Source organism: Bufo bufo, chromosome 2, assembly GCF_905171765.1.
Source record: "Bufo bufo chromosome 2, aBufBuf1.1, whole genome shotgun sequence".
NCBI lineage: Eukaryota > Metazoa > Chordata > Amphibia > Anura > Bufonidae > Bufo > Bufo bufo.
The window spans coordinates 305,553,854-305,576,605 of record NC_053390.1 but is presented as its reverse complement, the minus strand read 5'-3'; the positions used below and the strand labels follow the sequence as shown (position 1 = coordinate 305,576,605).

At 42.8% G+C, this 22,752-nt stretch overlaps 1 protein-coding gene across 2 annotated transcripts in view; it reads right to left on the bottom strand.

The window, feature by feature from the left end:
* The window catches only part of LMLN2 (leishmanolysin like peptidase 2), a 29,660-nt gene that overhangs the window by 1,922 nt on the left and 4,986 nt on the right, over positions 1 to 22,752 (bottom strand). Inside the window, exons 2-14 of one of the 2 annotated variants that reach the window (XM_040416859.1) lie at positions 20,397 to 20,490; positions 20,227 to 20,278; positions 19,997 to 20,143; positions 18,090 to 18,215; positions 15,461 to 15,539; positions 10,976 to 11,112; positions 5,783 to 5,957; positions 5,623 to 5,695; positions 5,458 to 5,554; positions 5,289 to 5,375; positions 3,996 to 4,118; positions 2,523 to 2,767; positions 1,848 to 2,021 (exon numbers count right to left, since the gene is read on the bottom strand). In XM_040416859.1, coding sequence (XP_040272793.1) covers positions 1,848 to 2,021; positions 2,523 to 2,767; positions 3,996 to 4,118; positions 5,289 to 5,375; positions 5,458 to 5,554; positions 5,623 to 5,695; positions 5,783 to 5,957; positions 10,976 to 11,112; positions 15,461 to 15,539; positions 18,090 to 18,215; positions 19,997 to 20,143; positions 20,227 to 20,278; positions 20,397 to 20,490 — 1,609 coding nt within the window. The remainder of the gene's footprint in view (positions 1 to 1,847; positions 2,022 to 2,522; positions 2,768 to 3,995; positions 4,119 to 5,288; positions 5,376 to 5,457; positions 5,555 to 5,622; positions 5,696 to 5,782; positions 5,958 to 10,975; positions 11,113 to 15,460; positions 15,540 to 18,089; positions 18,216 to 19,996; positions 20,144 to 20,226; positions 20,279 to 20,396; positions 20,491 to 22,752) is intronic. The other variant, XM_040416860.1, reaches the window with a different exon arrangement.

Sequence of the window (22,752 nt, the reverse complement as noted above, 5' to 3'; positions counted from 1 at the left end):
TGTCCTGACCTTCATAGCACTGATAGGGTCGCATAGCATTATATTGATTTATGATGCTATCTAACCCTTAGGTCTCTTGCACACGGCTGTTGTGGTTCTGTTCCATGCATTGGGAACCGCAAGTTGCGGTCCCCAATGCACGGGTAACGTCCGTGCGGCAGCCAGGACGGATCCAGACCCATTCAACTTGAATGGGTCAGTGATCTGTTCGTTCCGCAAAAAGATAGAACAAGTTCTATTTTTTTGCGGAACGGAAGCACGGATCGGAACCACTCTGTTTTGCTTCCGTGTGTTTCCGTTCCGCACCGCATCTCCAGATTTGCGGACCCATTCAAGTGAATGGGTACGCATCCGTGATGCGGAATGCACATGGCCAGTGCCCCGTGTATTGCGGAACAGCTGTATGCTACCCGCAATACGGCCACGGAACCACAACGGCCGTGTGCAAGAGGCCTTAGGCCTCTTTCACACGGACGTCATGTTTTTTGCTCGGATATGATGCGGGCGCGTTGCGGGAAAATGCGCAATTTTTCAGAGCGAGTGTAAAACATTGTAATGCGTTTTGCACGCACGTGAGAAAAATCGGCATGTTTGGTACCCAAACAAAACGGCATGTTTGGTACAGCTCATCACATGGTCCATCACATGATCTTTTACCATTGTGATGGATCATGTGACGGGCCATGTGATGAGCGCAGTGACGTCATCACAGGTCCTTTACTCAGGTCCTGAAGAAGGAAGACAAGAAGAGATGCCGGCTGCGCGATCAAGTGGATTAAGGTGAGTTAAATATTATTATTTTTTTTTAACCCCTCCAGCCCTATTGTACTATGCATTCTGTATTAAGAATGCTATTATTTTCCCTTATAACCATGTTATAAGGGAAAATAATAATGATCGGGTCTCCATCCCGATCGTCTCCTAGCAACCGTGCGTGAAAATCACACTGCATCCGCACTTGCTTGCGATTTTCATGCAGTCCCATTCACTTCTATGGGGCCTGCGTTGCGTGAAAAACGCACAAAATAGAGCATGCTGCGATTTTCACGCAACGCACAAGTGATGCGTAAAAATCACCGCTCATGTGCACAGCCACATAGAAATGAATGGGTCCGGATTCAGTGCGGGTGCAATGCGTTCACTTCACGCGCGGAAAACTCGCCTGTGTGAAAGGGGCCTTAGCGTTCTGGAATGAATTGTATAACGCTTGACATAATGCTGTCAGTGTTATCCAATACATTCTTTTTCTTCCTTGCGGTAATTGACCTGCCATGTCAATAGTTTGTGCGATAAGTAAGCTTCGAGAAGGCTGCGGTGTTCGGGCACCCAGATACTGATGACCGGTCCAGAGGATGGTTCATTGGTACAAAAATAAATCTTGCAAAACTCTTTTAAAAAAATGCAAGTAAGGTTTTTCATTTGGTTTTGGTGTGAAAGTGCACAGAACACCACATGGAAATCTGTGTGGATTTTCTGGTTGTAAACCTGCTCCCGTATGCAGGTAGCCGAACGGACAATAAATTGCACCTTTGACTTCCTAGCCCACGTTTTATCTTTAACTTGCTTTAGATAAGGCCATAACTTAGCTTCTGACTGTTATCTTGAGTGTAGAAATAGGTGTAGTCAGATCCCATTCTGCAAAAGCTTTAGTTAGAAGTTGTTCCAAATTATGAGCTGCATGCTGAAGAACCAAATACCTGTTTAAGGTACAGGAGCGGCTGCAGATGGCGAAATACTCAGGGCTGAGGCTAATTCAGACAGCTGTAATGTGGCCGTATTTTAGTATCCGTGGTACAAGAAGCATCAGCCATTGTGCTTACTGGTTTAGAATTCACATAATACCTTACCTGATTGTGATGGTAGAAAAGTGAGGAGATTCGTATGTTATAAGATAATCTGTAAGATTCAGAATTGAATGAGGTGGAGAGCCAGTGGGATGTGGGCGGCAGTTGTTAGGTTCTCCAATCATGAGGACAAATGATAAATCTCTGTCCATCTGAGTGGAAGCTCGTAGGAAGCATCTGCCAAAACAAAGGAAATAATTTTAGGTCGTTTCCTACAAAAAAAAACATAGCGGGAGATTTATCATCTCCCTTGTGCCAGAAAAGTGGCTTTAAAAAGTCGCAAGCTGAGTGTTTGTGACTTTTTAAATACAACTTTTTTGGGGGGGAAAAGTTGCAAGTGCCTCTTTTTACGCTGCCTTTGCCACTTTTTCAAAATAGGGTGGGAAAGAAACGTGTCCAATACCCAAGCCAGAAATCTACGGCAGCTCAGAGCGTGCGCCTCGTCATAAATTGGCGCCTCCTCCAGCAGCACAGGGGATATCAAGACTGGTGCAGAAAGTGCCGATCTTGATGAATCACCCCCGTAAACTGATGCTTATACACCTCAAAATCCAAGCAATGGGTTCAGGAAATTCCTGCAAGTTGTTGTAAAAGTCAGACTCACCACACACCTCAATATTCTCCGAGCTGGTGCCAGCAAATTCTAATAGAATTTAACCCTATGTTAACCCGAGGTACCTTTGAACTCCAGCATGTTGAGCGATGACTCCTAGGACTTCTTCTGTTAGAAGTTTCTTCTTATCTGTAGTCCATTGTAGGTTTTGCACAATTGTTAACTGCACTGTTATTTCAGAGCTTGTTATTAGTGGGAATATGCTGGAGATGGGGGTCGTGGTAGATACAGCGGTTGGGATCGGAGGCTGATCAAATCCCAAGCAGAGCCTTCCATCAGGACACAGTAGAACACCATCAAAACCTTCTACCTGCAAGAGGGGATATTATCCAAATGATGAGATACTTCAAATCACCATCTAATATAGCAGAGAAAAATTATAGCAAAATAGTTGTATGGTTTTATCACAAGGAGATTGTCTTCTCTTTATTATCCTTCTTACATTGGGAAGTTGGCAGAAGAGTCTGCACATTTGGATTCACTGCATTAGTCTAGTTGTAGTAGATGCCATATACTGATGTGTGTCATACTAGGGATCCATTGTACAATTTGTCAGGCACATCGTTCTGAAGAGATCCATTTTAACCCTTTCAGGACATCCGCTGTACATGTAAAGATGGCGCCCACTCCAGAGCGGAGCGAACACCATTGCTAGTGGGTGCCTACTGTTTCATACAGCAGACATCCGCAGCTAATGTCCGCGACCGGTGGCAATGCTGATCGTGGACAGTTAAACTCTTTGACCACAGCATCTGGGAAACCCGGAAGTGCCCGCTTCACAGGCTGGAACTCCTCACCCTAGCAGAGGTATTAGGCTTCCAGGTTCATTACTTGTATATTACAATTCAGTCCAGTAGGTGGTTGCACTAAACTTTAATATACCTATTTCTGGCTGGGCCTGGTCTCTTCAGAATGTTCTGGGTTCAGTCCTGAGCTCCCTTCTCTTCTGTTTCTCTACAGGACCGGAAGTGTCATGTACTGTCTACTGCTGCTGGCCAATCGATTGTCTTAGAGGTGACCTGTGCAGGAACGGCTTGTGATCCCTGAGGCTCAGGGTTCACATGCCATTACGGGCACATCACTCCTGGGACCACTGACTAGTCCATTTTGTTAAATGTACAATTAATGAGGGTAACAGGAAGCTTGTACAGAAGCTCTTCTAGTACCTGAGGGCAAGGACAAGTCTGCCACCCTTGGTTCTGTGGCTTCAACATGGCAGACACTCGCCAGGACGAGCCTGTCAACTCTTTTTTTACCATCATTAAATGAGGGGCGGTCTTAGCGGCAGCGTCTTCTGACACTGTATATTACATAGGGTTAATAGTACTTCATGTATTATTTGTAATATAAGTTTTTAACTTCACAGAACCCCTTTTACGGAAAACTGTAGGTACAGCGTATTTAAGTAGAGAATAGCTCCATGCGTACAGACTCCAACAGAGGCCATTCGACTCTACTGCCAGTGTGCATGAGCCCCAACATGGTGACTGTGCACTTAGGTGGATTACTCCTAAATCTCCAAATGACCCATCCCTTACCTCTATCCACTTTCCAGCCGGGCAGTCTGTCCATTCTGAACCTTGAACTTTAATCTGGAAATAGTTTGGAGCTATGCAGCGATGCAGATAGCAACGTCCTTTGACCTTTTCATGCTTCATTTCCTATTACATATATACAGGAAGGAATTCTTAAGCAGATCTGTCTGATTTCATTAGTTTTGTTTGCCAGCACTCCATTGAGTTGACAGAATATTAGATTATTGCATTGGTGCCACTGCACGAAACTTAATTTGGCATTTAGGACTGAGGTCTGTCAAGATGCAAAAGTAATGTAACTAAAGAGAACCTCCGCTGCCAAGGATGTGCACTAGCCGGCCAACTTTTCACAACTAACTACTTAAAGAGGACCTGTCCCCTCTTGTCTTGTCGTGTCTGTTTTAATAGCTTCATGCATTCCCCGTGTAATAACAACTCTGAAGCATCTTTTCGTATGACTCTAATAGGCCATTCCTTTATTATTCCTGCTAGAAGTTATTAATGAATTAGGTTAACGTCCGTTTTCAGAACCATTAAATAGCCCATTGTCTATGGGGCTATTCACGTGGCTGTTTTTTTTTTTTTAACGTTTTCACATCCAGGCGGACCCCATTGCAGCCAATGGATCCATTTTTAAAAGCCACTTCGAAAGGAGTGCACCCATCTAATGGCCAATAAAATGGGTACAATAGTGAAAACTGGCCATTCAGGGGTTAAAATAAAATAAAAAAATACCTCATCCGTTTGCACGCTCCAGGACACTCTCTGGGAGCATCAGGTCCTTCTGCCTTCAGCGAAGAGTGAGTCCCCTTCACGTGTAAGTGGTTGAGGAGAGCATTTTAAAATGCGGCACTTTATTCATTCTGGGGGCCCCTATGGGGGACATTATGTATACTGCAGGAGGAGGCAAAACAGCCAGAAGGTGTGTCCGGGCACTATCCAGCAGTGATTGGATAGTGTCAGACGGTGCAGGGGCACACACCCTTCCGGACTCTCACTTCAAACTGCTAGCAATTCATTCCTAAATCTAAAAGGAATAACAGAGGAATGGCACAACCAATTGTTATGACATGTAAAATGCAAGGAGTTACTAAAACAGACATGACCTGTCACCTTTCGTGACCTCTTCACTTGTAGTGAGATTAGTAATTTCCTCCATTTCCCCTTCACAAGATCTACAAACTGTCAACCGGACCGCGTGCCCTGTAGGTAACAATGTGGTAGCCTGGAGCTACTGTGATGGAATGGCTTGCAGCGGGTCTAAGCTTTATATAGTAGCATGGATGTAACTGTCACCTTGGTTAGGTTGGAGAAGAAGCAGCGACTTTGGGGGTGGTAGATTTCCTCTGATCCATGGCGTTCTTGCTGTAGCCAACACTCCCCCTGCAAACAAAATCAACTTTTTTTTCTAATCATGAAGCCACATATTGCTGTAACAAAAATGAATGAGGAACTTATGACGTACCCCATGCAGCAGGGGCTTATAAATGTGGCAGCCATCCATGAATGCATCTGTTGAGCAGTTACCTTTGTCCAAATGGAGATGATGACAGCCAATATCACTGTAGAAAGAGACACCATTAGGACTGTATAGCATCCAAGTGTCTGTGCCAAGACTGCCAGCACTCACCCTTCATCTTTACAGAAGAAACCGAGTAATCTTTCTTGACACGTGGAAGGTAGACCAAAGGAAACACCAGCTCCTGCGAAGAACGCGTGGGTTAGAATGCTTGGCTATCATTCCAGCTAAATGTATTGTTCCCATGGAATTGAACAAGAAATGCTCACACCTTTTCCCCATACAAGATGATTGTTCATACTCGTATTAACCCCATACCAGCCCATATCTTGAAAGGCAGCTAAAGTGATCGGATCCAGGGTTGTTAGGTGCGGAGGACTCAGGGAAGCTGTTAGGATGGATCCTTGCATGATTCTTGCTTCCCAGTGGGATGAAGTTGGGCGTTCCTGGTCCACATTAAAGTTTAAGACAAAAGAAAGTTGAAAAAACTGTCAAAGAGAACATCAGTAGACAAAAAAACAAAACAAACAGGCCAAGCACTAATAACACCTAAATCACGGGTGTACAGTACACTTCGCTTGAGCACTACCCGCATCTATTATGGTACCCAAGCTCAAAAACTGCAAACAACCTACAAAGAAGAAACGAGCCCAAAACAGTACCCATAAAATATAATAAGGTTTTATTGTGTATACAAATGTCATAAATAAAAGTTTTTTAAAAAAATCACATGATGCACGGACAGGTGGCAGAAAAAGCATCCTCCAGAGACCACATCATTTACAAATGGGGGTGAATATGGAAAGGTGTGTATATTATAATGTATGGTCTGGACTACACCCCATAGTACCCTGTAAACAACATACAAATAGTGGCAGGAATAAATAGTAATACCCGTGTCCAGACCAGAGTATAAAAAACTAATACCAATATTCAAACTCACCCATTTGCAATTGTGGTCCATGGTAGGTGCGACGCCAACGTGCGTTTCGGTGTACTTTCGTCTGGGACGTACATAAGTCTACCCCTAGACGAAGGTACACCAAAACGCACATTGGGGTCGCGCCTACCATTGACCACAATTGCAAATGGGTGAGTTTGAATATTGGTATTAGTTTTTTATACTCTGGTCTGGACACGGGTATTACTATTTATTCCTGGCACTATTTGTATGTTGTTTACAGGGTACTATGGGGTGTAGTCCAGACCATACATTATAATATACACACCTTTCCATATTCACCCCCATTTGTAAATGATGTGGTCTCTGGAGGATGCTTTTTCTGCCACCTGTCCGTGCATCATGTGATTTTTTTTAAAAACTTTACAGAGGAAGGTGTTCTAAGTTTGCTGTCTAAGGTGAAGACAGATAAGTCACAGGGGCCTGATGAGATACACCCAAAATTATTAAAAGAGCTTAGTGGTGAGCTGGCAAAACCGTTAACAGATTTATTTAACCAATCATTAGTAACAGGAGTCGTCCCGGAAGATTGGAAATTGGCAAATGTCGTGCCCATTCACAAGAAAGGTAGTAGGGAGGAATCGAGCAACTATAGACCAGTGAGTCTGACATCAATAGTAGGCAAATTAATGGAAACCCTATTAAAGGATAGGATTGTGGAACATCTAAAATCCCATGGATTGCAAGATGAAAAACAACATGGGTTTACTTCAGGGAGATCATGTCAAACAAATCTTATAGATTTTTTTGACTGGGTGAATAAAATAATAGACGGTGGAGGTGCAGTAGACATCGCATATCTAGATTTTAGTAAGGCTTTTGACACTGTCCCACATAGAAGACTTATCAATAAACTGCAGTCATTGAGCATGGACTCCCATATTGTTGAGTGGATTAGGCAGTGGCTGAGTGACAGACAACAGAGGGTTGTAGTCAATGGAGAACATTCAAAACAAGGTAATGTTACCAGTGGGGTTCCACAGGGATCTGTACTGGGACCGATTTTGTTTAATATCTTCATAAGTGATATTGCAAAAGGCCTCGCTGGTAAGGTTTGTCTTTTTGCTGATGACACAAAGATATGTAACAGGGTTGATGTTCCTGGAGGGAAACGCCAAATGGAAAAGGATTTAGGAAAACTAGAAGAATGGTCAGAACTCTGGAAACTGAAATTTAATGTGGATAAGTGCAAGATAATGCACCTGGGGCGTAAAAACCCAAGGGCAGAATATAGAATATTTGACACAGTCGTGACCTCAGTATCTGAGGAAAGGGATTTAGGAGTAATTATTTCAGAAGACTTAAAGGTGGGAAGACAATGTAATAGAGCAGCACGAAATGCCAGCAGAATGCTTGGATGTATAGGGAGAGGTATAAGCAGTAGAAAGAGTGAAGTGCTTATGCCGCTGTACAGAACACTGGTGAGACCTCACTTGGAGTATTGTGCGCAGTACTGGAGGCCATATCTCCAGAAGGATATAGATACTCTAGAGAGAGTTCAGAGAAGAGCTACTAAACTAGTACATGGATTGCAGGATAAAACTTACCAGGAAAGGTTAAAGGACCTTAATATGTATAGCTTGGAAGAAAGAAGAGACAGAGGGGATATGATAGAAACTTTTAAATACATAAAGGGAATCAACTCGGTAAAGGAAGAGAGCATATTTAAAAGAAGAAAAACTACCACAAGAGGACACAGTTTTAAATTAGAGGGGCAAAGGTTTAAAAGTAATATAAGGAAGTATTACTTTACTGAGAGAGTAGTGGATGCATGAAGTGGTAGCTGCAAATACAGTGAAGGGGTTTAAGCATGCATGGGATAGGCATAAGGCCATCCTTCATATAAGATAGGGCCGGGGGCTATCCATAGTATTCAGTATATTGGGCAGACTAGATGGGCCAAATGGTTCTTATCTGCCGACACATTCTATGTTTCTATGTTTACAGGGTACTATCCTAGTGGGTGTAGTCCAGACCATACATTATAATTAGGGGTGAGCGAATCGATTTTGGCTGAAACATTCGAAGTCGATTCGCATAAAACTTCGTTCCAATACTGTACGGAGCAGGTTGTAGAATGTACTGGCTCAGATGAGCAGAAGTTATTGCTTCTCAAAGTCTCGCGAGACTTTGCATAATAACTTCATAAATTAATTTGTACTGTAAAAAAACATTTCCCAAACTCGGGTCTGGTTACAAGGTACCACTTGGAACCGAACCAGAGTTCGGGAAATGGTTTTTTACAGTACAATAACTTTGGCTCATCGGAGCCAATACATTCTAATACTGTACGGAGCGCTTGCTCAGTACAGTATCGGAACAAAGTTTTATGCGAATCAACTTCGGAGGTTTCATCCGAAGTCGATTCGCTCATCCCTAATTATAAGATACACAGCTTTCCATATTTACCCCATTTGTAAATGATGTGGTCTCTGGAGGATGCTTTTTCTGCCACCTGTCCGTGCATCATGTGACTTTAAATAAATACTTTTTTTTATTATATTTGTATACACAATAAAGCTTTATTATTTTTTGTAGGTATTGTTTTGGGCTCGTTTCTTCTTTGTAGGTTGCTCAAAGAAAATATCAGTCTCCTATTATTTCAACTGATTATTGGCTTCCCCAACACAATATATTTTAAGCAAAAGGTCCTTAATCTGGCCTACAGATTGTAATCTGACCCTCTACTCTGTTGGATACAACTGTACACCTGAACTCCATGAAAAATAATACATTTTAAGCGTAAATCCTTTAATCTGGCCTACAGATTATAATCTGACGTGCTATTCCGGTGTATAAACCTCTCTGTATTTTATATGTACAGTGTCCTAGAAAAGACAATGGTGATGTACAATAAATAATAATGATCAAGAGTCACTTCCGGGGCACACACGCTTGTGTGCATGAGCCCTAAACCTTTAAAATAAAAAAAAGTATAAAAATTGATTGGCTGACAACCCCTTTTAAGAAGTATTGTCAATTGTCTGCAAGTGCTGTCAGGGAAATGCTCCTTCTCTATGGCACTGTCACGACCCATGGTCATGGTCGTGACTCTTAGAGTCCGCTTGCAGTTGTCAGCGGTCATTTGGTTGTTCACTGCAGCTGTGAGTGTTTTGCCTCACGTGCGGTTGCCGCTGGCAACATGGTGTTCTTGGCAGTGTAGCAGCCTGAGCTTGTTGCTGGGCTGCTCACTGTCTATGCATGCGGTTGCCTATGGCAATTTGTGTTTATATGCTGCCTCACGTGTGGTTGCCTCTGGTAACATGATTGGTACTTGGCAGTAGAGCAGTCTGAGCTGTTGCTAGGCAGCCTGCTGTCAAGTGCATGCGGTTACACCTGGTTGGGTGTGTGTGTACGTCTGCACTTTGTATGTCTGTTTGTTGTGCACGAGGTTATGTTTGTGTGCACTGTGACGCCTCCCTTCACTTGTGGTTGTCCGCGGCAACGTCTGGTGTTGTGTGCATGTGGTGGCAGTGTCTCGGCCTGCTGGCTGTTCCTCAGGTCATGGTTGCCACGCATGCCGTTGCCGGCGGTAACAGGTGAGTGTGTTGGTGTGCGTTTCCCTTTAAGTGGCTGTCTTCCCTTCCCTGGTGTGAGAAGGGTTAATTCCCTTCTGTGTGTGAACACTGGGTGTGTCTGAGTATGGGTGTGGCTACTTTGGGCTATATATCCTCAGTTGAGACCTGAGGTCTGAGGGGTACTCCAGCCTTGTTTGTAAGCTGGAGGCACCCTCCTGGTTCCTTATACCATCTTCCAGAGAGGGCCACCCTTGTGGTCATAAACTTATGTTTAGACATTGATCTTCTTATGTTATGTTATGTCTAGTGGTGTCTCTTTATGTTTATTGCAGCGTATGGTTTCCTGGGTTCCTGTGTGATGTTTGGTGTGTGCTGTGTCCGTCTATGTTGCTGTGGACTGCAGCACTTGTGCACGGGTTCCAGGCTGTGTGTCTGTGGCAGGTAGGTGTGATACTAGTTTCAACTACCTGCCATTGCCATATGTCTTATATGTTTCCCTTCTCCTTTATAGCTTGGCCAGTGAGACTCCTGTTGCTCCGTGTCTAGGAGGAACAGGTCGTCTTACCCTGCTCCTAGTCCAGGGCCACCCTGAGGGCTAGTAGGAATTACAGGTTCCGGTGTATGAGCCTTCCCACCATCAGGGTCGGCTCATACGGCTAGGAGACAGGGTCAGAATTAGGGATGTGATAGGAGGTGACCTGCTCCCTGATTCCTGTCCTAACAGCTATATCTTAGAGAGACATCGCACGGCTGAGGGTTTCCCCCATCCTCAGCCGTGACAGGCACTCATAGCTTATTGTTACAATGTAATAATAAAGATAATTTTCCAGTGTGAATACATAAAATGTGAAAATGAGTCGTTCATGGAAAATAGGCACATGTTTGTCTAGCTGGCACATGGAGATCTTCACAGACCTTTCCTACAGACCTGCATTTAAAACCAGTATGTACAGTCCTAACTGTAGCTATTAAATAGTGTACTTACCTGGTTTTCAAGAGGGGCACCAACACTCCCCACTCCTAAGTGCTCCCCCATTTTTTGCATTACATTTGGGGTGTAAATGCGCAGCTGGCCTCTTTCATCTGTGTTAGTCACACGGGATCGGGAAGAACACATATGTCCTGCTGACACAAATGGTTACTTTAAAACGTTAAAATATAGAATATGGAACATGGATCGCTTCTATCTAAGGATACATTCAAACGGTTGTGCTGCCACGTAAAGCAAAGACACCGGCTTTGTGAACCCTGTATCACAGTGTGGATCCATTGCCTTCAATGGGTCCACGATCCGCAAGATACGGCGAAAGATAGGACATGTCCTATTTTTTGTGGTGTGGAGGCACGGAGCCAGAAGCCCACGGAAGGGCTTCTAGGTCCACGCTGCAAAATATAGGAAATGTCCTATCTTTTGTCATATCTTGCAGATCACGGACCCATTGAAGTCAATAGGTCTGCACGGCGATGCGGACTTCACGCGGCCTGTGCCCGTGTGAATGTAGCCTAACAGGGTTACAGCTGTGGTTCTCCATAACAGTTGTACATTATTGCCACTGCCAGGTTCACACATCACTCTTTGGTGGAGATTTTTATACCTTTCCATTATAGGGTGGGGTCAGACACAGCTTTTTCTTTCAATTTTTTTTTGTATTTTTTTTTTAGCCAAAGCCAGAAGTGGATCCAGCAGAGAGGAGAAGTCCTTTCTCTACATTTCTCATTCCTTCCATCCCACTTTTGACTTTGGATCAAAAAACTGCCACAAAAACCTGTGTGTGACACAACCCTAAAAGAGAAAAGTTCTGTCCTCCACTCAATTTCAAAGAATGTAGTCGTGTTAAAACCTGCAAGTTACTGTGACACAAGAGACGGCAAATATTCACACCTTCAAGGTTCTGCTCCTGTAACGGAGAAGAAGAATGGAAATAATAGGCATAGATGTGAAAGCAGCCTTATCTGTGCATTATTATGGGGGCAGTCACTATGCCAGAGATGTTGTTCTGCTGTGTTAGCAGTAATGTTGAGTGAACTTCTGTTTTCAAGTTTGACGTGCAATGTTCGAGTTATCTAAGAATTCTGTTATGTATTCTGCTACCACGGACCATAAGTTATAGCCCGTGGTAGCGGAATCCATGACTGAATTCTTAGATAACCCAAACCTTGTACGCCAAACTTAAAAACAGAAGTTTGCTCAACACTAGTTAGCAGCATTCAGAGATGTGCTTTGTAGAAGTGAGAATAGAATCTGGTGTCTGGAGATGACTCTGCAATCCAGAATTCTGGCTTCAAACTTTTTGAGCTTTTTTGTACAAACATTTTGCATTTTTACACCACTCGCTCTAGTTTTGAAAGTAGGTAGGAAAGTGGTTGTGGTTAGCTGATCAAGCTGATTTAAAGGAGTTGTGCAACAATGTGCAAAAAATTGACTCAAATTATCCCAATGCAGTCTTTAAAAATGCCAATCATAATAGCTATTCCCCATACAGAGTGGGAGAGTGTTCTAGGCCAGTGATGGCGAACCTTTTAGAGACCGAGTGCCCAAACTGCAACCCAAAACCCACTTTCATATGCCATTCTTGCACACATGACAACTGAGGCCAATGATTAGCTGGCCACGGTCACGTGAGTACATACAGAATGTCATCACTTCCACTCGGAAACGGTGGAGATGAGAGCCACAGTGCTAGAACAGAACTTTCAAAGTGTGACTGATGTTCTTTCTTTTTTCTTTTTTTTTTTCTTTTTTTTTAATAGTTTTCAGCCGGCCACTCATTTTTTATTTATGTTGGACAACTGCTTAATACAGTGGGGGTTTGGGTATTGTGACTACAATATGGCATTCTTAATGGTGGTTCAGTTATTACACTACAATATGACGCTCTGAACGGAGGTTTGGGTATTGTGGCTACAATATGGCAATGGCATTCTTAATGATGGTTCAGTTATTCTGCTACAATATGGCGCTCTGAACGGGGGTTTGGGTATTGTGGCTACAATATGGCATTCTTAATGGTGGTTCAGTTATTACACTACAATATGACGCTCTGAACGGAGGTTTGGGTATTGTGGCTACAATATGGCAATGGCATTCTTAATGATGGTTCAGTTATTCTGCTACAATATGGCGCTCTGAACGGGGGTTTGGGTATTGTGGCTACAATATGGCATTCTTAATGGTGGTTCAGTTATTACACTACAATATGACGCTCTGAACGGGGGTTTGGGTATTGTGACTACAATATGGCATTCTTAATGGTGGTTCAGTTATTACACTACAATATGACGCTCTGAACGGAGGTTTGGGTATTGTGGCTACAATATGGCAATGGCATTCTTAATGATGGTTCAGTTATTCTGCTACAATATGGCGCTCTGAACGGGGGTTTGGGTATTGTGGCTACAATATGGCATTCTTAATGGGGGTTCAGATGTCATGACTACAATATGGCGTTCTGAATGGGGGTTCTGGTGTTATGGCTACAATATGCCTAACCGGCTACTAACTACTCTTGTCCCAGACAAATAAAACTTAACTTTTACTTATTTTATTAAAACAAGTGAGAGAAATGTGACAAGTGAGCTAACTACAGGATTAAAATCACTGTACCCCATAAGGGATGCTATTGATGACTGGTAAGTAACGTGTATAAGCAGGCGGGGGTGCACTAAACCGCACTGCCTTCCACCACCGTCCCTGCTGTATTCGCTAGGGTATTTCACTGTGCCTGGTGTCTATTATACCCCCATAATTGGGGTGTAGATTATGGTATAAACCTATTGGCACTGAGTGTTTTACATCAAGCACACAATTATCAGTCTAGCTCAATGGAGTGCAGCAAATTAAAACCTAAATTCCGCCCCCCAACATGTTTCGCCAGCTACTCTGGCTTCATCAGGGGTATCAGGCAGACTCAAGTTTCAAACACTCAGTGCCAATAGGTTTATACCATAATCTACACCCCAATTATTGGGGTATAATAGACACCAGGCACAGTGAAATACCCTAGCGAATACAGCAGGGACGGTGGTGGAAGGCAGTGCGGTTTAGTGCACCCCCGCCTGCTTATACATGTTACTTACCAGTCATCAATAGCATCCCTCATGTGGTACAGTGATTTTAATCCTGTAGTTAGCTCACTTGTCACATTTTTCTCACTTGTTTTAATAAAATAAGTAAAAGTTAAGTTTTATTTGTCTGGGACAAGAGTGGTTAGTAGCCGGTTAGGCATAAGTGTTTGTTATAGTAAAAACCCTTCCCAGACAGGGTCCTCTGCAGGAATTATATGGCTACAATATGGCGCTCCTAATGGGGGTTCTGGTGTCATGTCTACAATATGGCATTCTGAATGGCGGTTCTGGTGTCATGGCTACAATATGACATTCTTGATGGGGGTTCTGGTGTCATGGCTACAATATGGCGCTCTGAATGGGGGTTCTGGTGTAATGGCTACAATATGGCGTTCTAAATGGGGGTTCTGGTGTCATGGCTACAATATGGTGTTCTGAATGGGGGTTCTGGTGTCATGGCTACAATATGGCGTTCTGAATGGGGGTTCTGGTGTCATGGCTACAATATGGCGTTCTGAATGGGGGTTCTGGTGTCATGGCTACAATATGGTGTTCTGAATGGGGGTTCTGGTGTCATGGCTACAATATGGCGCTCTGAATGGGGGTTCTGGTGTCATGGCTACAATATGGCGCTCTGAATGGGGGTTCTGGTGTAATGGCTACAATATGGCGTTCTGAATGGGGGTTCTGGTGTCATGGCTACAATATGGTGTTCTGAATGGGGGTTCTGGTGTAATGGCTACAATATGGCGCTCTGAATGGGGGTTCTGGTGTAATGGCTACAATATGGCGTTCTGAATGGTGGTTCTAGTGTAATGGCTACAATATGGCATTCTGAATGGGGGTTCTGGTGTCATGGCTACAATATGGTGTTCTGAATGGGGGTTCTGGTGTCATGGCTACAATATGGCGCTTTGAATGGGGGTTCTGGTGTAATGGCTACAATATGGCGTTCTGAATGGTGGTTCTGGTGTAATGGCTACAATATGGCGTTCTGAATGGGGGTTCTGGTGTCATGGCTACAATATGGCGCTCTGAATGGGGGTTCTGGTGTCATGGCGACAATATGGTGTTCTGAATGGGGGTTCTGGTGTCATGGCTACAATATGGCGTTCTAAATGGGGGTTCTGGTGTCATGGCTACAATATGGCGTTCTGAATGGGGGTTCTGGTGTCATGGCTACAATATGGTGTTCTAAATGGGGGTTCTGGTGTCATGGCTACAATATGGCGTTCTGAATGGGGGTTCTGGTGTCATGGCTACAATATGGTGCTCTGAATGGGGGTTAGGGTACTGTGGTTACAATACAGCCTTCTGAATGTGGACTTTTTCTAGAAAAATAGATTTAGAAAATTTGAATAACAAATTAGAATAATTTTATGTCAAAATGTGTTTGAGAAATCACCTGAAAAACTGCAGTCTATCCAGTGTTCAAAAAGACTGCTAGAGAACCCAAGGGCATGAAGTATCTCATGTAGACATACCTGAAATGATGACAAGGAGAATGTGAAGACCAAACAGAACACGCTATATTCTCACTATTGTTCAGTCAGTAGTAATAAGTCAGAGCAACTGGACTTGCATTTTTTTCTTGAAGACATTTCATTAGCATCTGACTGGCTTTCTTAATTTCTAATAAAAGAAAGATCGTTCGTGAACAAAAAAAATCTTTCTTTGAAAGAATGTTCCTAGAAAGATCTTTCATCCATCACCCGATTTCATTTCACGTGTATGGACAACAACTGTAGCGGCCAACATGGACTAAAATGTGTATAGAAGAGTCTGTGAAATGAACCTTAACCTGATGATTGTTCGTTTAACTGCTGTTCAACCATCAGCTAACTTCTGTGTAATATGTATGGCCAGCTTTAGGCCTCGTTCACACGTCAGTGTTATAATCAGTGATTTCCATCAGTGAATGTGAGCCCACACCAGGTGCAGGTCAAAAACACAGAGCAGGTGCAGATCTTTCCCTTAGGGTACTTTCACACTAGCGTTAAAGTTTTCTGGTATTGAGTTCCGTCCTAGGGGCTCAATACCGGAAAAGAACTGATCAGTTTTATCCTAATACATTCTGAATGAAAAGCATTCCGTTCAGCATGCATCAGGATGTCTTCAGTCCAGCCCCTCTTACGGTATTTGGCCGGAGAAAATACTGCAGCATGCTGCAGTATTTTCTCCGGTCACAATTCCGGAACGCTTGCCATTAAAATGTATTAATTCCGGATTTGGTACCAAGTGTTCCAGAAAAACCGATCCGGTTTCCCAGTCTGCGCATGCGCAGACCTTTAAAAATGCGAAAAAAATAAATACCAGATCCATTTTTCCAGATGACATCAGAGAGACGGATCCGGAAACTCATGGTATCCGTATGCATACGGATTTCCAGATCTGGCAGGCAGTTACGGCAACGGAACTGCCTGCTGGAATCCTCTAACGCAAATGTGAAAGTACCCTAATACCTGATCTTTGTATAGCCCCCACTCCTGGTTTCGGCTCCCAATTGCTGATGAAAATCCCTGATCAAACACGGACGTGATTGTGGATTTATTGTATATACTATATATACACTATGTGTCTGTAAATCACCTCCATGTGCTGTCTATGTTCTCCATGGACAGCACCCAGATGCCTTTTCCAGCAAAATGAATGTTTTTTTTTGCGGTTTTATGCCACTGCTGCTACATTTAAAAAGTGGTGGGGAAACGGGGGTGGTTAAATAAGTTAAAAAGTTTCACTCCAGATTAAATACTGCATCACTAATTTACTCCAGTAGGGGGGGGTGGCATAAAAAAATAGAGCAGCATTTCTAGGCAAAAGTGTTAGGCCCCTTTCACATGAGCGAGTTTTCCGTGCAGGTGCAACGTGTGACGTGAACGCATAGCACCCACACTGAATCCATTTCAATCTGTGTACATGAGCGTTTTTTTTTTCACGCATAAGTTCTGTGTTGCGTGAAAAACACAGCATGTTCTATGTTCTGCGTTTTTCACGCAGCCCTGGCCCCATAGAAGTGAATGCGGCTTCAGTAAAAAAAACGCGTTGCATCCGCAAGCAGGTGCGGATGCAATGCGTTTTTCACTGATGGTTGCTAAGAGATGTTGTTTGTAAACCTTCAGTTTTTTATCACGCGCGTGAAAAACACATCAAAACGCATTGCACCCGCGTGGAAAAAACTGAACAACTGAACGCAATCGCAGACAAAACTGACTGAACTTGCTTGGAAAAATGGTGCGAGTTTCACTGATCGCACCCGGACCTAATCCGTCACGCTCGTGGGAAAGAGGCCTTAGGTTTAAAGATGTACCAAATTTAACAAACCATATGATAAATTTATCACAAAGTACACCAATGTGGACACAAGAAAAACTGACCAGTTATCACCCTCATGACAGACTACCCCATGTACGTTCTATAGGGACATTTGTTACTTTGGTCCATTTTGCAGACACAACTCACCTATTCTATTTAATGGGTCAGTAAAAACCACAGAGAGCACAGGGATGCCATCAATGACCCACAGCGCAGAAAGGAAGACCTGTCCCCGTGCATGGGATTGAGAACAACTGGGTGCCCGACCAAATGAAGGCCTTTCACCTTTTAGTTGCACTAGATCAATGAAAGATGCCTCCTTGCATGTCTCTTAGCAAACTGCAGAACAAAAAAATCTCTTTAGGCTAGTTTCACACCTGCTGTGTGAATTCGGGCAGGCTGTTCCAGCAGAGAATGGCTTGCCGGAATTCACACTGGATGCGACGTAATGCCCACTGGCCCCATTAAGTATAATGAGGTCAGGCGGAGATCCCGCCGCATTCTGGCAGACAATGTGGAGGATCGGCTGGACACAAATCGCTACATGCTGCGGTTTGTGTCTGGATGATTCCTGGCATGGTCTGCTGGAACGGCCCGACGGAATTCACACATGAGGTGTGAAACTAGCCTTAGGTTATTTTTGCATAAGGCCCTCTACAGAAAGGGGACCTGCTGACATGTCCAATCATACTGAATCTATGAAAATGCAGTTATTAGGATACCTGAACAATGTGCTGATGCTGGAGTACTCCCTCTCTAAGGCGCTTTGGGCAGAATACAATAACCCCAGCTGTAGGACGACCCGAGTGGTCCAGCTGACAGTAGGAGGCATAGGCAACAACTGAGGGCTTAGAAGATATTAAACAAGGTAATGAGAGAACAGATATAACAATAAAAGTTCCCTAACTCTCGCGTTATAGAGTGGAATCATTGTACAAGTCTCCTGCAATATAGTAAGGAAATCTACTGTAAACTGGTCTTACAAGTAGATCCCCAGATAATAAACAGATGGAAATGTGTTACTTCAAAAATAACTGTGGATTTGCATTATAGAAGACGGACACTGTGAAAAATGGACGCAGTGAATCCACAGATACTTTAGGGGGCGACATACACATTGCTTCATAACTTTATGGTGATAATTAGAGATGAGCGAATAATTGAAAAGTTCGATTCGGCTGATACGCCGAATTTTACAAAAAAAATTCGGTTCGTGACGAATTACTTCATCACGAAGCTCATTTTTTTTTTTAGGTCATTGTACCCCTCAGATGCCTCGTTCATACATGAGCGCATCATCTGAGTGTAAAAACTGTGTAAAATTAACAATAAAAAAAAAATGTAATCAAACTTACCTCCTCCATTTACTCGCGACGGGCTGGCCGCCGCCATGTTGCTTGAAGATCTGGAGCGAAATCTTGCACTGCGCAAGATTTTGCTCCAGATCTTCAAGCAACATGGCGGCGGCCAGCCTGTCACGAGTAAATGGAGGAGGTAAGTTTGATTACATTTTTGAAGATCTGTTGCTTGAAGATCTGGAGCGAAATCTCGCGCAGTGCAAGATGACGTCATCACGCCGGCCGGCGTGGTGATGTCATATGTCACCACACATGGGATTTCGGCCGAGACCTTCAATCAAGATGGAGTTTGTCGGCTCGCTGTGAGCAAATGGAGGAGGCAAGTTTGAATTTTTTTGTTTTTTTACACTATTTCAGGTTAAATCGATTCGCTGACATGAAGCACAAGGAAATTCGGCTTCGAGGCGAATCGAATTTATCCTGAAATTCGGATCGAATTCCACTTTGTGGGATTAGATTCGCTCATCTCTAGTGATAATTATATAGTACATCAACTTAAAATCTTCTAGGTTTACACAGAGACATCAAGTGTCCTTTAATAATCTCATTTTTGACAAGTGATTTGTATTAATTGCATTAAGGGAGCTTTTAGATGGCTGTAACCTGTGCAAGACTCAGATTCCATACTGTTCAAATAAAACAAATGTAAAATTCTATGGTAAAGGAAAATCTCACAAGGGTTTTGATTCCAGCAGTTTTGTGGCCAATGTGCTTTACCTGTAAAGATCTCATGGGCACTTACCACACCGAAAATGTGCTGTTGTGGATTTTTGTGTAGAAAATCTGCACCATTGTACAGAACTAGCAAGTCGTTCAGATCTTAAGAAATCGTATTCATATGTGTAAAAAATTTGCAGCATAAATTATGTTGTGGATTTTCACCCCTTGCAATTGAGAAGTGAAATCTACAGCGATTTTCACATAGTGGTATATACTAGTGCAAGGTCTGTGCAGACATGAAATTAACTAGAAAGGCTGAGAGCTCTGAAGCCTGCAGAATTGCGAATGCAGCTCTGGATTACAATAAAGGCTCTAAGAATCAACACTTGATAGGTATTATAAATGTTTTACAAAGTTACTTAAAGGGGTTTTCCAAGACTTTTCTACTGATGACCTATCCTCTCTACTGATCAAATGCTGATGACCTATCCAAAGGATAGGTCATCAGTAAAAAAGTCTAGGGAAACGATTTTGACTTTTTATGTAGATAAATTAAATGATTCTCAGAGGTGGACATACTTCTTTTCTTTATTCTAATCTTTGGTAACTACCTGTGAAGCACATTTCTCTGTCTGTGCTACCCTTACGTATAACAAGAAGTCTGTATTAGGAACACCCGTGCCATCTGGTGTCATATGATCAGGTTCTGTCCCATTCATTGGCCACACTTCATATCCACGTAGATGAGCATCTGGGATCTGTAAGAGGTATATACTGAATTAGAATACTTATAGCCATAATCCTCCCACATAAAAAAACATGACAACCAGAATCATCTTACCACAACATCTAGACAGCGTTCTCCCAGGTAAGAGATGTCTCGAGACCCACACCTGAAGACATGAGGACAACAAAACTAAGTGTCCCAACTAATAAAATAAGCCACAACACTAATTATAGATGGTGAAGGGACCAGAGAGGAGACTTTGGGTTCTTTGAACTAAATCTTACCTCTTATAATTAAGTAGTGAAGGGTCTCCCCAGACAGAGCGACAATATTTATTCATATCACGATTCAGAAGTAGTGGCTCTTCAGATCTGTGTACTGCAAGAAAAAGTTTCCAAAAGTTAAGCCCTGCATATTTCTGCTGTGACCCACGTTGTTCTTCAGTTCTTAGTTCCAACTCTAAAAATGCCAGAAAGAACCCGCTCAGCCATTCACTGGCCATAGCACTTACCTGCCTTAGCCTGTGATTAGATGAATAGGCATTTCCGTTGTGTCAAGCTAGGACTAGGAGTGAAGAACAACAAGGAACGAGCAGTTTTGGAATGGCATTGGTGGAAAAGTAATGATCCTTTTTGTTTTTAACCCCCTTCTGACTGGTATGCTTAAAAAGAAAGTTCTTACTGAAAAACCTCTTTAAGATGATATATAATACAATATACTGATCAATGATCTTGTAGATGACTTGCACAGTAAAATAGAAATTTTTGCAGATGACACTAAACTGTGTAAAGTAATTAACATGGAAGAGGACAGTATACTACTACAGAGGGATCTGGATAGATTGGAGACTTGGTCAGATAAATGGCAGATGAGGTTTAACACTGACAAATGTGAGGTTATGCACATGGGAAGGAATAATGCAAGTCACCTGTACATACTAAATGGTGTAACACTGACATGGAAATGGACCTAGGAATTTTAGTGAACAGCAAACAGACAGCTGCTGCCAAGGCCAATAATATAATGGGTTGCATCAAAAGGGAAATAGATGCCCGTGATGAGAACATAGTCCTACCACTTTAAAAATCACTAGTCAGACCACACATGGAGTATTGTGTACAGTTCTGGGCTCCTGTGAACAAGGCAGACATAGCAGAGCTGGAGAGAGTTCAGAGGAGGGCAACTAAAGTAATAATTGAAATGGGTGGACTAAGGAGCAATCTAATAACTATGTATAAATATATCAGGGGTCAGTACAGAGATCTCTCCCATCATCTATTTATCCCCAGGACTGTGACTGTGACGAGGGGACATCATCTGCGTCTGGAAGAAAGAAGGTTTGTACACAAACATAGAAGAGGATTCTTTACGGTAAGAGCAGTGAGACTATGGAACTCTCTGCCTGAGGAGGTGGTGATGGTGAGTACAATAAAGGAATTCAAGAGGGGCCTGGATGTATTTCTGGAGGGTAATAATATTACAGGCTATAGCTACTAGAGATGGGTTGTTGAACCAGGGAGTTAGTCTGATTGTCTGATTGGAGTCTGGAAGAAATTCTTTCCCCTAAAGTGAAGAAAATTGGCTTCTACCTCGTTTTTTTTTTTTGCCTTCCTGTGGATCAACTTGCAGGATAACAGACTGAACAGATGTCTTTTTTAAGCCTAACAAACTGTTACTGTGAATTGATAACCCTCATCCCATGAGTAACCTGACATTTGCCATAATTTCCACATATAGAACTGTGTGTCCCTCATATATCTTATGCTTCAAAGGTTTATTGAAGATTGTAGACAAACCAATAAGTCAAAGGACTGTGACAATATAAGTCTCACACAGAACGCGATAAACAGTACAAACACATGTATGTACAGTCAATATCAAAGAAAGAAAAAAAAAAAGAAACCCAAACTAATCCATGGTGCACAAGAATATATAAGTGGAGGAGTCGCAGAAGGGGTCAAACGATAGCTCAATTATTACTCTAGAGGTTAGAGCCGCTGGGCAATATCATAAGGTAACATAATACGTCCTATATGAAGAATAGGAGGAGGACAGCCATGGCTGACAACGTTTCAAATATGAATCAACAGTATCGCCGTGGATTGTTGCAATCTTCTCGTATATTGTCATTCTATCCATGAGTTGTATAACTTCTGGTATAATAAGGGGATCAGTTCACCATTTGGCTGCAATATGTATGCATGCGGCTATCTTAAATGGAGCATGTTTTAGGCCTAGTGGTCTGTCCCCTAGTAAACAAACAGAAGGGAGTTTATGAAATATAAACCGCAGTACATCAGAGATAATTGCACACAACCAATTCCAAAACATACTAACCACGGGGCAGGCCCACCAAATATCATGCATAGACCCCATCACATCACAACCTTGAAAAATAAATGGTGAAACCGATGGATATATACAATGTAGTCTTTCAGGTACTAAGTAAAGGTATGCCATTTAGAGATGGGCAGTGAACAATGGATGTCCTCCTTCCATTTAGTCATGTAAGCTAAATTGCCATCTGAGAAGAAATTAATCCCACTCATTCAAAAGAATATTTCAAAAATTGTTTTTTTCAAAAGGGGTAGGCGTGATGGATGCAGGGCTGGGACATCGGGTAGGCGCCACCTCCCTACC